The sequence below is a fragment of the Alosa alosa genome, chromosome 19, assembly GCF_017589495.1.
Source record: "Alosa alosa isolate M-15738 ecotype Scorff River chromosome 19, AALO_Geno_1.1, whole genome shotgun sequence".
NCBI classification, from domain to species: domain Eukaryota; kingdom Metazoa; phylum Chordata; class Actinopteri; order Clupeiformes; family Clupeidae; genus Alosa; species Alosa alosa.
In genome coordinates, this window is record NC_063207.1 from 15,490,827 (window position 1) to 15,509,330 (window position 18,504).

The 18,504-nt window shown below is 42.1% G+C and overlaps 1 protein-coding gene across 3 annotated transcripts; it reads right to left on the minus strand.

Moving 5' to 3' along the window:
* Positions 1-6,160: 6,160 nt before the first annotated feature.
* On the minus strand, positions 6,161-17,734 carry LOC125284240 (synaptosomal-associated protein 23-like). 3 transcript variants are annotated; one of them, XM_048228118.1, is made up of 8 exons: positions 17,623-17,734; positions 14,090-14,204; positions 12,175-12,216; positions 11,347-11,395; positions 10,157-10,274; positions 9,463-9,624; positions 8,501-8,645; positions 6,161-7,967 (listed from the first exon to the last, which is right to left on the minus strand). In XM_048228118.1, the coding sequence occupies exons 2-8, from the start codon at positions 14,144-14,146 to the stop codon at positions 7,908-7,910; spliced, it is 633 nt and encodes a 210-aa protein (XP_048084075.1). In that variant the 5' UTR covers positions 14,147-14,204; positions 17,623-17,734; the 3' UTR covers positions 6,161-7,907. The 3 variants fall into 3 exon arrangements, with proteins under 3 accessions (XP_048084075.1, XP_048084074.1, XP_048084077.1); XM_048228117.1 differs by lacking the exon at positions 17,623-17,734 and adding an exon at positions 17,378-17,616; XM_048228120.1 differs by lacking the exon at positions 17,623-17,734 and adding an exon at positions 17,294-17,312.
* Between the last annotated feature and the right edge of the window lie 770 nt (positions 17,735-18,504).

Below are 18,504 nucleotides of genomic sequence, written 5' to 3' on the forward strand. Positions count from 1 at the left end.
CCTGCACAACTCTTTCTCTCTCTCTTCAAATGTCCTCCACCAGCGCAGATGAAGAAATCCTACACCACCTCTACTTCCTCTTCATGAGACACTTTTTCCAAAATTACTGTCATAAGTGACAGTACACACACACACTACACACACACTTGTCAAGCAGATATGTATCTCAAAAGTAAAAGCTTTGGGTTACGTTGACGTTTGTGTGCATGTGTGTGTTTTAGCAGTTAGTGACTGCCCTCCTCCTTTCCACGCCCTCTGATCTCAACTTAAACAAATCCAGATGAGCCCCACACCCCCCCACACCCCACCTCACCCTTGAAACCCCTAATGGGGAATGTGGGGCAAGCATATGGTTTGTCTCACCACTTTGAACCATTTAGAAATGTTCACTAGCTCTTGCTGTAGGTCTTCTTCACTCTCACACACCGACATACCCTGACCGCTTCCACTGTCCTAAAACTGTTGCAGATTGTCTCAGAAGTCATTTCAAATTTTATCACCTTTGGACTGTACTTTTTTACAAGCCAGTTCAAAAAGAAACATTTGCAAACAGTGTAAACACTAAGTCTCTTGTCTGAGAAGACTCACGTTACAGACTCTGCTACCTCTGTTTCTATGGCTTGGTTGCTCGTAACTTTAGTCTACTGCTCAGGTTTGTGCTGTGTCTCTTGTCTCTGGTCTGAGTTTCTTCTAGTATCCCTGACGGGGTTGGACAGCTTCTTGAATTCCACTCGTGTTATTTGGGCATCGTCCTCTACTTCTGTGGTTCGGCTGATTTTGCTGTGACAGCGTCTCCTCCTGCAGTCCAGCTGTAGGCTAATGCTCCTAACTTTAGTGGTCTTCAACAGGCTTTACTTGTGGTTCCTCTCCCCTCCGCATTTTTCATCCTTAAAGAGAGTTATCCACATTCACACACACATCCACACCCACAAAGTACTGAACTTTGATGCAGCCGTAAAAAAATATAAGGTAACCCAAAAATAAAACAAGAAGACAGTAAAGAAAAAAAGAGAAAGGGATTCAATAGATATCTTAAAAGGTTTAAGATATGTCATACTATGGTTAGGGTTTTAAATGTTCTATGTTCCCCGGTCCCATACAAATCGGGGAACATAGGACCTGGGGAACATAGGACCCGGGGAACATAGGTACGCTCCCGACTGGCACATAGCCTACAGCTGACCATTCTCTTACAATGGGAAGCCTACTCCTGTGGCTTGTCATGGTGTCTTGTGTCTTGTCCAAAACCAGTAACTTTGGTGTTAGCATTATTTGACATCTTGTTAGCATGACAGACCTGCTGTGCACAACAGCAGAATACCATTACAGGCTAAAATATAGCTGCAAGCAGCAATGAGGGGGCCAAGCAGAGAGGCCGGAGTAACCATGGCAACGAAATGCTGTTAGCTCAATGCTGCAATCAGACGTATGGCCATAAGCTGTCAAAGCAAGTTTCACGTCTAGCACGTCAAAAGTTACAAGGCAAAATGCATTTTTGCTAATTGCAGTGACCCTAGAAGTCAAAGGTCACAAAATTTCTTCGGCATTCACCTGATGGGGTCATGAGTCCATGTACCAAGTTTGGTTTTGATACATGCAACGATTGGTGAGATATGAGCTCATTTCCTGTTTGGCGGCTTCGCCACAAATTTCGATTGGATGTGACGGGCGAACGCTTCTATCAATTGTTACAGAAATAAAGTGACAAGGCATGGTCTGAAGATGGTCTGTGCCAATTTTGGTGAAGATCAGATGAAATTTGTGACCTGTGCGAAATTGTTGGTGTTTTTGATCAAATCAAATATGGCGGCCGAACAAATTATATTGATGTGACAAGTTGCCCTCAGTTGACCTAAGGACCTTTCACAGTATTACCAGACACCACTAGCACTAGTACAATTTAATTCTAAGCACAGCAGCAGCTACAGGCCAAAAGGCATGTTTGTGAATTACAGCGCTCCCTAGAGGTCAAAGGTCAAATTTCTTGAGGGTCCTCCTGATGGGGTCATGAGTCAATGTACCAAGTTTGGTTTTGATACATGCAAGGGTTGCTGAGATATGAGCTCACTTCCTGTTTGGCGGCTTCGCCACAAATTTCGATTGGATGTGACGGGCGAACGGTAATACTTCCGAAGAAGGGGGCCAAGCAGCGAAGCTGCGAGGACCTCATTGTGTTTCTACGTTTTCCTATTATTATTATTATATGCAATGGAAGTCAATGGCAGCCCATAGAACCGTCTGGTAAAAAGTTGGGAAATTTGGCACACTAATTGGAGACGGTCTCATGATTCATGTCACCAAGTTTCATGTCGGCAACTCGAACCCTCTAGCGCCACCAACAGGGCAAAGTTGGAAGTGTGTTCACTCACGTAACTTTTGACCTGTAGGTCCGATTTTCAAAAGTCAGGTATCGTTGGAATCCTTGGACAAAGCCGAGTTCAACGCACCCTATGACGTCATTTTCCGTCATGATGGATTTTCCGCCATTTTGGATTTCATCAAAAACACTTAAAATGTATCAGGGGTCACATACTTTCTCTGATTCCCACCAAATTTTACACAGATCATCTTCAGACCAAGCCTCACAAAAGTTATCACTTTCGTCTTCGGAAGTATTACCGTTCGCCGTAACAGCCAATCAAAATTTGCGGCGAAGCCGCCAAACAGGAAGTGAGCTCATATCTCAGCAACCCTTGCATTTATCAAAGCCAAAATTGGTGCATGGACTCAGGACCCAATCAGGGGGACGCTCAAGAAATCTGGTGACCTTTGACCTCTAGGGGGCTCTGTAATTGGCAAAAATGTATTTTGGCCTGTAGTTGCTGCATTATTCTGCAATGGAGGTCAATGGCAGCCCATAGAACCGTCTGGTTCATCCTGATGATGCACAAATAATTTGGTGACCTTTGACCTCTATGGGGGCATCGAAATCACAGCAAGCATGATCATATCTCAATCGATCTTTTATTTTTGATGTGAAACTGATACAGCGAGTTCCATTCAATTAATTCTAATGCGTGCGTGCAAGGGTGGGGCAGGGTGGGACGGGCAGGGGCGATTGCGGCGGTGAGTTGGCTGGTTGAGGGGGCGGCGACACTCAGCCCTGGTTCAGCCACACAAAATAAGTTATGTTTTGATGTGAAACCTGACCTTGTAACTCAGCCAATCATGGGTTGTTTTGCATGGAACTTGCTGTGACTGCTTAATTCTATATGCCTGATGCCACAGCATTGAGTTGCATGGCAAATCTGGCCTGCTGAACTGCCTGCTTGGCCCCCACATTGCTGCTTGCAGCTATATTTAATAAGAATATTGGCATTATTCCATTTTATTTGTCATTTGTTGTCAATTTAGTTTGTTCGTATCTGTGATGCTGTGTAGTTTATCTATGTTTATTTTCCTTTCTTGTTGAAATAAATTGAGATATCTCAAATATGATCTTTTTTGGCAACTGACAGTGGACCACCGATGATGATACCTTGACCTTGACTAAGCCACATAAGTCATCTCCTTTCTCCAGTCGAACATAATCTCAGTATTGAACACCACTCAGACAGAATTGAAGTTACAGCAAACCAAAAATGGTAGCAAAAAAAAATGTCAACATGTCAAAAGACAACCACCCTCTTTCAAGAGTTAAACATGCACTGAATACAATACTGTATAGCCTACTGAATGTATTGGCGTCTTCTATATGTCTTATTTTCTTTGCTCCCAAACATGGTGTTCCCGAATTCTCTTGTCGTTCTATCTGCCTGCATCGGCCATACGGCTGCTGCCATCATGATAGGATCTGTGGTATAGCTGAGCTTTGGGGGAAAATAGCCTGTTTTGGAAGTATAGCCAAGGCCACTACTGAGTGTCTCTCTATGGTGACGCTTGAGAGCACACCAGCCAGCTGCTTCCTGTTATCATAGTGTGACTTCCACAAAACAAGACTGTGGCAGTGTGAAGAAAGAGAAAATGTGAAAAACTACCACTTTTAAGGTGGGGTTGTGACTAACTTGACACGGCGATAATTCCTTATGTAAAAAGAAGACTACTGACAGTAAAGTAATTAATTTTAGTATATGCTTTGGATTTTATTCTCAATTAAACATTGAGGTTCAAATGACACCCAAATCCAAGTTTGACGTTTAGAATTAGATACAGTATACACTTTGCCCAAATGCAGTCATTACAACACAGTCAATGAAGATATTGACTTAATAAAGTTTAACATAGCTAGAACACCTACAGGCCAACCAGCATGTTCACTTCCACATGCACAATTTCCCCTGAATTTTCAGCATTGAGTTTGGTTGAGGGGTAGATAGGTTAACCCTTTATTCCTCATCTCTCCAGTAACAGTACAAATCAGGCAGAATGTCAGGAAAATTAAACCAGGAAAAACCTGAGTCACCCCTGACTCCTCCTTCCCTCCCTCTTTCTCTCTCTCACACACACAGAGGGCTCACTCTTTCCATCCCATTCCTAACTGCTGCCCTACTCAGCGGAAAATCCGCTCCGCTGTGGCAGCATTTGAAAGGATATTTCAGTTTATACAGAAGTTGTGGCTTCTTGGATCTATGGAAAAAGAAACCGAACTGTACTAAGTGTACTCATGCATTTGTGTTTCTCTCAGCATGCCAATTGAACACCAGGGCCAATTGTGCCACAATGTCAAAAATGAGAGCTAATTTTCTAGGAAATTTCTCATTCAGGAAAATCTTCAAAGCACTCCAAAACAGTGCATGCTATGTTCATGAGCTATTCATATTCTCTGATATGAAGATTAGAAAGAACAAAAATGTGCTCTCTGAGAAATTAGGGAATCCCCTTCAACATTTGCCAAAAGTAACCCTACCAATAGAGGAAACAACTTGTTGACCGTGACTATTGACCGTTTTGTGAAGTTCTGCAGAGAATCAAAGGGACCCAGGCACTGAGCTGTAGGCTTGGCTAGGGAAGTGAAAGAGGATGTCCTCAAGCCAAACTTCTGAAAAAACTCAATTTGACCTCTAAGATTTGTCCGTGCAACACACTTGTCATGATTTAGAGTAGTGGAAACCTGAGCCTCCATTCAGAATTAAAAATGCTGTTATGTTAGACAGTAATTGAAGCATATAACAGAGTTTGGACAGATTTAATTAAAAACAGTGGCCGATAATTTGAAAGTATGCTGGCCGGTGGTGCATACTGAGTACTATACACTGCAATTATTTGGGAAACTGGTCATTTTAAAACAGATGAATAATTAAACAATAGCTTCAGGTTTTCCTGTTAAATGTATTATTTCACTGAGCTCGTCACATTGCCAGGGGCAAAATAAAGGCAATTCTCTGATGAACCTGCTTCTCTGGCTTAAATGAAAACCTAATTGGGAGAGGATTCTGAGCCGACAGCCTGAGTGGAATTCATATTGCCCTACAAATTCCATTAGCGCTCCAATGGGTATTTGATCACAAATTGCCTGATTTAGCTGAGGAGCGTGCCTGGCATGGGACAAGAGAGCTTGTGGGAGCCTTACTCTAGCAGTATTGAAAGCAACTTTACAGTTCTTACGTGCACATATTTAAATATATATATTTTAAATATGTAAAAAAACAAAACAATGCTTAAGGTATCAATTTAAGCATAAAAAAACAGAATAAAAATGTTTTCAGCCTGAAAACATCAGACTCGGGCATCTACATACATATATAAAAATGTCAGGTTGGGGACAGCGTATACCATCACTTCAGGACTTGACGAGAATCCCACTGTGGAAAAGCTGTGCTGTATCCTTACTGCACAATTGGTTGCAAGTAAACTGACCAGTTTGTCATTGTGAGAACTGGTATCTTTCATACTGGGCCCCTTCTTCCAAAGCTGCTAATTGGAGCTCCAGTCCTACTACACTGGAGTACAGCGCCCTCTGCTGGTCATGGCTACTTATGGTCCACTTTGTGCAAAAGAAAATCATCTCTTCTCTTAAGTACTGATTATGAACTTGTGATGAGTCTCCACATTACATTTTAGTACATATGCATGTAGGAGTATATTCCTGTTATGAGATGTTGTTAATCATACATTTTACATTATCATGGCAAAACGTTGTGAGAGATTTTAGTAAGGCCAGGAAGTATATCATTTGTAAATGTATCAATGTGATTACTAAAACAAAACAAAAACACATGACTGAAACAGAGTTTTTGATTTTATTAAGAGTTATTATATACTTATCATGCTTTCAGTTCACCAGTTTGATTTTTGAAGATGGATACTTAATTAAAGTTTAGCTCAATTCATAGTACACACACTCTGATAAACTGTACAAATCTTTTTCGCTCCCATACGATAAGGCTTTCTACTATGTCCACTGAGTTCTCCTCTAAATGAACTAACATGTGTGCTAAGGATTAAAAAAAAAAAAAAAATATCGCACTTTAAAGTCATCACTGCTCCATAACAATTATTAAATAGGCACACACAATATCAAAATGATACAAAATGAAAACAACCAAAATGTAATTACAAGACAATCATGATATATAATGAGGCCATACCATGATTTACAAAAAAAAAGACCAAAAAAAAATGCACACACATAATTTAAGGGAAAAAAAAAGAGAGAACTTTCTCATCAGGTCTTTGGCCAAGACAAATTGTCTGCCTCAGGATGAAAACAGAACCCATAACGTACATACCAAAGATTCTAGAACAGAGCTCTGTTCTAGAATCTTTGGTACATACGTACTACAAAAGGACTAAATGGCCAAGAACAGACACCTCCAGCTAAACATTACAAGATCCCACCACTGAACAGTGGAAATGTAGAAAGCTTGAGTAGAGAGTGGGTCGACTGAGTCCTGTACAATTCCAGCATGTCTGTCTCACATATCAGAGAATGGAGGGGAGGACTTGATTGTACAAGAGGCGATGAGTTTGTGTTTGTAAGGTCTGTCTGTGTATAAATGTGTGTGTGAGTTTTAGCATATGTACATACATAAAGACTGAGCAAATAGGCACAGATGGCACTGAATAAAGTTCCTAATTGTGCAAGGCAGATATTTTTTAAAGTGTGCCTCCTTCCTTTTAAAGTACACTTCCAGGAAATCTACGCCCTTTTTTTTCTTTTTAAAAACCTTTCACTTTTGGGGATATAAAAGAATAAAGCAAGGTAACGTAGGGCAGAACATCAAAGGGAGAATGAGTTCAAACAAGTGGGAAGAAAACGTTTCAAGAACTTCATTGGAACAAACAAACAAACAAAACAAAGTAACATACATCTAAGAAGGGTTGGTGGAAAATCAGATGAAGGGAAAGCAAACGATGAAGAGGAGACCTCAGTTCGCCTTCTCGTCTTCTCAATCCTTATTGCAGCTGAATGGTCTCAGTGGCCTGCCGTTCATAAGGCAGAGAACAGGAGAGGAGAGGAGAGGAGGAGGAGGAGGAGGAGAAGAGGAGAAGAGGGGGAGAGGGGGAGCTGCCTTCACGAGGCACAGGACAGCAGCTGAAGGGCGTTAAGAGAGACTGGGCTCACGGGAGCCCACCTGAGACTGGGCCCTGACTGGGGGTGGGGGAGGGCTAGCTGCGGTGGCTTTACTAGGGCAGGCGGACACCAACAGAGAGGGTATGGGGCAGAACGGAGGGTAAAAATCCTCTCTCGGGGGGGTCTGCTGGGGGCAGTAGAACAGGGGTAAATTTAAGTTTAAAGAAACTCACCAAGGAGAGTTCTGACTGGGCCTGATTAATTGATGGATAAGGTAACCTGGGGAATTCCCACCAAGCTAGGCTGGATGTGGTAGACCCAGACGGGCAGGTTGTTTGACGGAGCCTAGAGGAGGCTGGCTCTGTTGGGGCCTGTTAGTTAGTGCAGTTCCGATGGGGCAGGCTGGGTGAGGTCGGCGGGCTGGTTGGGGAAGGTTCTGGCAGAGGCGGGCCCTCTACAGGAGCTTGTTGGCTCTCTGATTGGCCTCATCGATACGAGCTTTGTTCATATCAGCCTGAGGGGAGATATAGGACAACATTGTAAGCGTGACTGATAACCTTACAATTACACACCTTTGGTCGTGCAACAACAAGAGACAATGACAGTTACATCACCAACAGTTACATCACTCACTGACTGAAACAGGTAAAAACAGTCAAGGTAACCAACATTACTATGATGCAATAAACAATATGGTAAGCAAAATGTGTCAATCACTTTCCTTGAGACTGAGAAATCTGAATGCTGTTGTTATAGGTAAGTGTGTTTAAGGCCTTGCATTACTGCACAAACTGTCAATAATATATATATATTGAAGGGAGAGAGCAGTGACCCCCACCCGGTCTTGAACCCGGGTCTCCGGGGCAGTAATCCTGCAGCTTGACCGCAACGCCAAAGAGCCAGGCCCGTTGGTATGGCAGTCAGAGCACATATTCAACTGTAGTGACGATACTCTGTCACAATATGGATGGAATTGTGAATGTTTAAAACCCTGAAGTCTGAAAGAGCTGGGAACCAGAGAGAGAGAGAGGCTGAGGTTGTGCTGACCTTGTCTGTGATGCGGTCGATGGTTTTGTTCTGCTTATCAATCTCATTGCCCATATCCATGGCCATGTTCTTCAGATTCCCGATAATGCTTCCCACCGCATCCAGGTTCTCCTCCATCTCATCCTCCCGAGCATCATTCGTTACCCTGACAACCGCAAAAAAACAAGTAATTATTCTCTTTTCTTTTTAGGTGGAAGAGGGAACAAAAGGATGTGATGGATATTTTTCATACTGAATATCCATATTTATTCTGTTTTTCTTATATTATATTCTGTTAATACACTGCATATATCTATATGATTCTTACTATTATAAATGTTACTGCTACTACATTGCACATATCTGTACATGTACATACATTGTTCATAGTACATATTTATTCTGCTCTGATAAGGTAACTGCTAATACACTGCATATATTTACATTTAATTTATATTACTCTATACCACCTTCTGTAAATCAACTGCACACTACGATCTACACTGCACTATATTTCTTGACCTGTCTATGCACCACCTGTCTATACTTTGTACATCACATTGCACTTTTCTGCTTTTTTTGCACTTCTAGTTAGACACAAACTGCATTTCGTTGTCTTTGTACTTGTACTCTGCACAATGACAAAGTTGAATCTAATCTAATCTAATCAAATCTAATGAGCAACGTAGCAATGACCTGCCACAGCCTGTACAATTCATGATTAAAGTTTCACCACAATATTTTCAGTTTGATTTCGATAACAATAAACATTTCTAACACTGTTCTTCTAGGTCTTATTCTGCTATATGGGTTTCATTACATTGACTTGTTGTGCACATTGCACATTTAGCAAAGTCAAACTGTTCACCACAAAATCTTAACTATTTTAACGAGTAAATAGGGCTTCAATCAATCAATGGGCTTGTAAGCACAGAGACGGACAGCGGAAGTGAACGCCTACAGTCCGGCCCGGCTGCGCCTACCTGGTGATGTAGCCTCCCGAGGCCACGGCCACCTGTGGCACACCGTTGCGTAGGCTGGTCGGCTGGTTGGACACCACGCCGCCCTCGCCAATCTCTCCGTTGTTGGGTTCACCCGTGCCCCAGGTGCGCTTGTACTTCCCGTCATGCTCAATAGACCTCACCCTATGTGTAGACAGAGACAGAGACAGAGACAGAGGCAGAGAGAGAGACAGAGAGAGAGAGAGAGAGAGAGAGAGAGAGAGAGGAGAAACTCACACAGTGCTCTCACTGAAGACATGAATAGAAGACGTAATTGCAAAAGAAGGTACAACATTGTTTCTCAATACTCTAATACTATTGCTTATGGAAAAATTGATAAGAAGGGTAAGAAAGTGATAAAAGAACCCAGAGGTAATTTCTTAATAGACAAAAAAATGTGTCTAGAAAAAAAACTGTCCAAGTTTACCAAGTTTCATGGTGTAATGAAAAAATTAATTTCAGAGACATTTCACCTGAAATTTGCCGCATATCACCCAGCCTATTACAAGTGATTAAGCATTCTGTGCACTCACATCTTCTGGAGGTACCCAAGAGCCTTCATTCCCAAAGCTTGTTTGTCTTCAGTTAGGCTGGCACTAATGACAGTAGCTCATTTAAATGTGTTTTTTTTTCTTCCCCAGGGGGTTGGGGGGATTGGGAGGAGAGGGGCTCTTACCGGTCACATGGACACACACACAGACCACAGCACTTGGAGAGGTCAGTCAGGTTCTTCTCGGCCTGCCGCATGTCCTCGTTTATCTTGTCCATGCCTTCGTCCACCCGTTTCAATTGTTCTTAAAAAGCGGGATAGATGGAGGGAGGAAGAGCCTTATTACTCAATTCTGCCTTTGTTTTGTCCAGGCCTGTTTCTGTTTTGTTTTGTCCAGGCCTGTTTCTGCTTTGCTCTATTTTGTGATGTTCCTCAGTATGCTGTAGTGCTTCCAACTCATTTACTGCTCTATAGTTGCAAGTACTATGCCCCTATACACCCACATCATACTACAAATGTATTTTAAGACAAGTGCTTTTGTTTCTAAAAATACATTGAATTGCAACATTAAAGTCTTTGACTTATAGGGAAGGCGGTTCAAAGACAATCTAGCTAGTATTATTGTGTAAGAGGTTCAAAACTGGATTATTTCATGGCCACAGTGCTTTGCCAACTGCTACAGTAACAAAGGGCATAAAGCCTGAGAGCAGGAAGGATTTGATCGACAACTATGTGTGAATGGATGTCACGTACAGAGCGAGGTCATCCTATTCATTTTCTGCTCCGGTTTATGCCGCCGGAAAGTGGACAGGATGTGTTTCCACAACCCACACACTACTACTACAGCCGACATTGTTCTCAAGCAATCCTTCATGGAGAGAGAGAGGGGACAGAAAGGGTTCCTACACAGTACACACACCCTTGGGTAAATCAATTGAAACTGGGAAAATGTTTCAATTTACAGCCCAAGGAGGTCATGGTTTCGGTAACAGTCTGTCTATTTTGTCAGGAAAAAGGTTTATACCAAAAACACTGGTCCGATTTTCATACAACTCCATGGATACGGTGCCCTATATTTTGGACCGGTTACAAATAACTTTCGCTGTAACATTGTAAGATAAGCCACTTCGCCTTGGTGGCAAATGAAACTCACTGTATGACACTAACAAAGGCCTGGGGTTCCATTAAATATTTTTGTTAATGAGGCCAGCAAATAATTTGGCATTTGAGCACTAAGGCTGAGGGCCTGCCTCACATCCTGCTCATGGGGAACCTGGGAGCTCAATCATGACTGAATGCAAATCTAAGAGTGTATATATAGTGTATGCAAAACTGGTCATGTTGTTGATGGGGATGCTGCTGATGTGCTCACTTACCCCCTTGCTGGTCCAGCATCTCCATGGTCTTGGCCCCCGTTTCTCTGCTCTGAAAACAGGGGACAATAAGGAGAGATTAATAACAGAAAAGCAGCAGGGGGTTTCCATCAGCCATAAAACATTATCACCACAAAATTCAGAGGCAGTTTTAATGCATTTACAACCACCACTCGAATAAACACAGGCCTGATAACAATTGTTAATATGATTCTGTTTGAAAAATAAATAATTTATAACTATTAATAAATAACTACTGGATATTGTTCATTTGATGTTGGACAATTTCCCTTTACTAAAGATAACATAAACACCCACATAAATTATATGATCAATCATAGATTGTACAGAACTCTGGAATACACATGCTGTTCCTTTAGAATTAGACCCTTATAGTAGGTCTGTAAATTCTTTACTCTAAATGTACATCCTTCACCTTTAACATCTGACCAACTAAAATAGGCTGTCACTTCCTATCTTTTTTGGCAAAGCAATGCCTCTCAGCTGAGTTCCAGTATGACAAGCATTTGTTTGGAGACACTACACAGACACGTGGCAAAGTCCAAGCTTACGTAATAGTCCGTGGAGTGCCCTGTACCGTTTTTATACTGGTAGTCTAAAAGACTGAATGTGCAGCCATCAAAAAGCCGCCTGGAGACCTTTATTTTGACACAAGTGATAGTGGTAACAATGACATTTGTAAATGTGGTCTCTGATGCCAGTCACAGCCATCAGCTGTGAATGAGTCCGGGTCATGTTTTGGCTAACTGTGGCTACAGTGCCGAGGAGGAAATGCTCCCGTCACCATGACGACACGTCTGGGGGCCTTACCTCCTCTGCCATCTGCAGCATGCGTCTCGTGCTCTCCAGCGACTGCAAGACAAAAGAGGGGTGGAGAAGCGGAGGCCGTGTCAATCACAGCTCAAACAAAGCTTTGTGTCATGAAGTAGAAACAGGGAAGCAAACTGCTATATGCCCTTCGGTTTAACCACAGCCCAAGCACAGACAGACACATATATGCATGCATAGGGGCATAGAGAAGCACCAAGGGAAATGGAAACTATCAAGAAAGAGACAAGTACTGGAAATGAACATTGCCCGCCTGCTTTGGAGGGTTTGCAGTGGACATCACAATGATACTTAAGTCACAGCCAGTTTAACTCATTGAATGCCAAGCTGTTTTCGGAAGCTTTGTCCTAGAGTGCCAGCAATCTAGACCATTGTTGATGATTTTTGTACAGCCACAGCATATTCTGTGTTATAGCTATGAACACATACAATGGCTCGTTTAAAAGGTGAGACTTTAAGCTCTCAGTGGGTGAAAGCCGTGTATTTCTACACGCCTCTGTTCCTGAGAAATCCCAAGCTAAACAGTGGCTAGTTTTCATCAAAATCACAGTTTTTTTCTTGAAATGGAGATATAACGTCGTTCATGAAATATTAAGTGTTGCCTGTAAACTTTCCGGGAGGTGATCAGCGAGACCTGGCGAGACTGCCACTTAGTGATAGACCCACGAAAATGGCCTGGTTTCGAGCTGACGTGCAAGCGTCACTGATTCGACCCAAAGCGGCAACCGAGTTATGATAAATGTCTAGATAAAATGTCCAGATTGTGCGTTTTCATGAGTTTTCGATCGTCATATATTTCATTTCCATTCATCACAGAGTTCCCAAAATCACATATAAGGTGTGTTAGAGTGTCTAGTTTCGTAATTAAAAAAAAAAAACTAAAAACGTAATATTACGTTTTTGGCACTCAACGCATGGGAAGGAAAAACTTAATATTACGTTTTTGGCACTCAATGAGTTAAGAGCGGTTGTATTTTTCTGCATGCATTGTGTGATGAATCATACTTTAATGCAGCTCTGGGTACTTAAAAACAAACACACACACACACACGGTGTGCAAGGGTGTTTGTGTGAGCATTTATGAATGTGTTTACTCAGTGGCGTCAAGGAACTCCTCATACTGTGTGTGTGTGTGTGTGTGTGTGTATTAGTGTTTACCCGTGTAGTGAGGCAGTGTTATGTAGAACACCACACACGTTTCCCATCATGCTCTTCAACAGTCCATTAAGAAGCAGAAGAGAGAGAGGGAGGGAGAGAAAAGTAAAAAAGAGCAGAAAAAGAAAAGTTATTAGAAAGCAAAGAGAGAGAACTAACAGGAAAGACAAGAAAAGTAGATTTAATTCACTTGATTAGAAGGTGAGTACAAGCAGACAATAGGCCTAAGTGTTTATATAGGACACAGTTTATAGGACAGTCTCCATTCACTGACAAATGTTACAAATGTTAAGTTCATTACATGTTAACTTGAAAATTATTCTTCATTAGGCAAAAAAGAGGTAGGCCTAGCCTAGTGATTCCCCACAAGATGTTAGGTTTAAACATTAGCACGATCAAAAATAAATGAAGCCGAAAGGGAGACGACAATTGCCAAAGCTTTTCAGGAAAAAAAAGCTTATAAAATCAGTTCCTAAATATGAATAACAATAGTAATGGGAAAAATGAAAAGGACACATGACCTTCAAGAAATAGAGCGTTATGTGAGGTTTGACAAATGTAATCTGGTGAAACTTCAGAGTGAAGAGGGGAAGAGCATGAGAACTGTGCAGAGCCCAGGAGCCTTCAGAAATGTAAACAACTGCCGCCGACCATACGGGTCTCTGTAAACAATTCTCCAATCTCCCTCAGCTCCCGTTCACATGCCCTACTTTGTCTCCATGGAGACGGGAAGTCAACTTACCTCATCAGTCACTTGATTGGCCCGCATGGCCATCTGCTCCACAGTCATGTCCTCCATCTTGGTGCTGTCGACTTTGGCTGATCCTCCAGGGACAGTAAGTTCTACGCTCTGGTGCCTGAGGCGGGTCAAAGTTGAGAGGTCAAAGTTGAGAGGTCATAGAAAGAAAAAAAAAGTCCCCCCAGGTGATTTACTGATCATGCTTCAGGGTGAGAAAAAGCTTAATTTAACAGGATAGAGCCAAACTGCAAAACAACCTTGGCTATCAAACAATTTCTCAACAAGTCAAGAGACGCTTGATTGCTCTCTCTCTCTCTCTCTCTCTCTCTCTCTCTCTCTCTCTCTCTCTCTCTCTCTCTCTCTCTCTCACACTCACACTCACACTCACACTCACACTCACACTCACACTCACACTCACACTCACACTCACACTCACACCACACACACACACACACACACACACACACACACACACACACACACACACACACACACACGGCTGAACATTATGAGTAGCCTGGTAGTCTGAGGGCACTAAAACCTAATCTTAAACTTTACTGACACAGCTCATAGTCAACCTGAAAACTTAGACAAGCTCTTCTAATAAATAGCATTGGGCTTGTGAGAACAACAGTCAAAAAACAACAAAATACTCAGTCACAGTCTTTTTTGCCGCCTATTCAAATGTGGTCTGAGGTCAAGACAGGTAAAGGACCATTTTAATTTGCTCCTAATTTATAATACAACTTGAATTTTGGGCATAAACTAATCTGTGTGTCATAATAACACTCCCTAGTAAGACCAACAGGAAGTCACAAACCCCTGAAGCACTTAACACTGCCACATTTTTTACCGTCGGCATGTTTCTCACTGAACTGAACTAGATGCCCCCTGTATTGAGAGGAGACACAACACTAGGGTGAAGGGCTCATCGCTCTCCTCGTCACTTCACCATCTGATCTAAAACACAGTCACAGAAGGTGGAGCACATCTCACCCAGTCATCTGACTTCACCGAAATGCCTCTTGAGAGAAGCTCACAGTAAGCAGTGGTGGTTTGATTTCCACATTCATATTACACCCAAGCAGAGCAGCCTGTTACCATTCAGCCATTTTGACAGTCTTGTGTCACCAGATCCTTTATCTAAAAACTCTTGACTTCCTTTGCTCTAGGTTGCTTTGCAGTTCGTACTCCTCACCAAATAGGCTCAAGCATGTTCCACAGCCTCTGCAGACCATCCAAACCATAATAAAGATCATAAAAAAAACAGCAGAGCAGATTAAAACCGTGTGACGGGGAACAGTGAGTAGATGAGGAGGAAAGAGTTTTTAAGAGCCCAAACATGAGGAAGTGAAGATGTGAGTCTACCCACAGGATGGGGCAGTGGCAAACTCACAGACCAGGAATGTGACCGGGCTGAGGAATAGGAAACTTTCTCTCTCACACACACAGTTCCATTATGCTTTGGTCAAGAGGGGTCACACACTTATGCTATCACCAGGTACAAGAACATACTCACACGTGCACGAGCGTGCATTCACAGGCACGCACACACACACACACACACACAGACACACACACAATGAAAAAAGATAAGGAAGTAACTGTCATATCTCGCCAATGCTGACCAAGAGAGAGAGAGAGAAAGCATCAAGTGGGAAGAGGGCTGGGGTGTGTGAAAGTGTAAATGGCAAAAGTGAGAGAGGAGACTTGAAACGTGGAATTTGCACTCGTCAGAGAAGAGCTACTTCTCTACGCTGTCTGTGCCTACAGCAACAGATTCTGGAAAGACTTCCCTTGAACCATAACCATGTCATGTCATTAATCATCATAGCTGGTGTCTACTGAAGTGGGGTCATGTCATGGAAGTGGTGTCATGTAATTGTCATGTCAGCTCTCTAATAACTATGCCATGAACTTAGTCTTTCTTGACATTTTTAATAATGGATAATGGTCAATACCACCGTCACTTGAAATGTGAAGTCATAACACCAAAAAGATTGACATATCTACTGACATCTTTTTAATTGCCTTTAGACGTTCAGTAGATGTTTGTCTTTTTTATTATTACTCAGCTGTTCTTCTGGCTCTATCTACGTTCAAGCACTCTATCTGTTCTCAACAGCTTCGCTTGGTCTTTCCTGTTTTTGCAATGCTCTTGACCTGCAGTGTGCACTCCTCCCCCTCTCACTGACTTAGCACTTGACGCACAATCAACATAAAATAAATGTTAACGGTCATGGCTAGTCTAACTCCGCTCTCAACAATGTGCACCCATCTTGACTGTTCCTATTCTCATCCCAAAGCACCCAAATAGCCTCAGACATTGAAACATACGCTTCCAGCTTTTCCACCCAAACCTGTTCTCCTGGGTCAAAAACAACAACGCCCTGACGTCACCTGATACCTGTTCTCTCCACAGCCTCCCTCTTCTGTTTCCTCACTAGCCGACCAATCTCTTGTCACTTTGATCATACCATACACGAACAACCTCTATCCTGTGGCATTCCGTTGGTGTCCCATCACAGAATGGTGTTAATAAAAATACAAGTCTGAATCTTGTACAACTCGGATTGCATAATTAAACAGTTCTTTTTAGGCTAACTGTTATACGTTGGTTCTGCAATAAAACGTTTACAGGCGTCAACTTACTTCACATGAACAGAGTCAAACAAAGGCAAGCCAACTTTAAACATTACCCCTACTACCGCGCAAAGTAATAAACATAACGTTATGGCACGTCATTTCCAAGCAATTTCAAGAGATGCCAACTACGGTCATAAGACTTCAGAGACTGAGCACATGACAGGTCACGACGCATTCGTTACCAATTCATTGCAACTTGTATGTGCTCTAGCTGCCCCACGTAGATTATTAACATCAAACTAAGGTTACCTGCTCAACGCTGTATGACTTAATGTTACTTTTAATCAATTACATGTAAATGTAATCAATTCAAGCTAACTAGCTTATTTTTTTCATTTGTCGATAGTTAAAACTCTGACACAATCGCTGTCCTTCATGTCTCAAGAACTGAGAAAAAGCCATCACCAGTTGAAGACCATACCTGCCCCACACCTCGTATACGTTCACATTAAAAGAACGGTAACATAATATTAACGTTAATATTAAATTAGCTAGGAAATCCCCAATCAGAAGGTTGAATCACGTTGGCTTTCACATTAAGGTGAAGAGTGAAGCGGTTACCTTGATTAAGTTAATCACGCATCCCATACACCAACCAGTAGTTTTAGTACAGCTCCCTATTGACAGAAAATGATCCTGACTTACGGTTTACTCATCTTCTCCGAAAGTTGTCCAGATATTTTACTTGCCTGTACTTGCCAGCTAGCTTGCTAGCATCGGCTAAACGGTTTGTTTTGTGCTGACAAACTACCTCTCAGTGCATGCTAGCCATAAAGCTAGCTAACAGCTTCCAAAGTCAGTTTCTTCCTTTCAATACAAAGGTCAATCCTTTTCTATTCGTGGAATTCTTGGTCAGGAAGACGGAAGGTAGTTGTCGGGACACTACTTACAGAAATGACTCCCAGTTAAAGTTCCTTCTGAGTTACTCCGTCAACTATCTGCGTGATCTGAAATAGTTTCTAAAATTCCTTCAGACAACAAGCTTCAACTTCCTCTTCTTCGTTGAGGCGTTGCTGCAGAATGGCAACCTCTTTCTGGTACTTTAGCGCCATCTGATGGGCTGGAAAAGAACGAACTAGAAATATACGACGGAGTAGGCCACACATGAAGAGAAAGCAATATATTTTTGCCATGACTAGATGACATGTCGACAATAAATTTGAAATGTCGAGATTAAAGTTAAAATATCATGTCGACTTTAATCTCGACATTTCGTCTTCGTCATCTCGATATTCAAAACTAGTTAGTAGATAGTTGTTTGCTAAACCCAATTCTACGATTCTTCTAGCTCCACAGCAAAAGAGGCTTATTCGTGATTTCATCCGGTCCCTTTCCACAGATGAAGGCCTATTAAGCAAGCACCATGCAGCCTGCATCGTTCAGCGTCGTTTCATAATCTAGGTGCTTGATTTGGAAGAATGGAATGGAAGAAATGAGGTGAGAATAAAGGTGAGAATAAACAAACAATGAATGGTTTGTCCTGAAGAGTTCTGTACAAAAAGTTAAAGCTGCAGAGAAAAAGTAAATCAATTTGATAAAATATAACATGACTGCATGAAGACTTGTTGTGGAAAGGGACCGGATGAACCAAGAATAAGCAAAGATCTTAGAGCGGAGCGCTCTATAATATTTGCGGCCTAGCCTATCAATAGATGAAAAACAAAAACACGTTTTCTGCAGCTGCACATAGGCCTACTGTAAGGGGCTAACAGATAGGAGGCAGCACGCACTGCATTCGCTGCAGGTTGTGCTGAGTGAATGGAACAAAGATT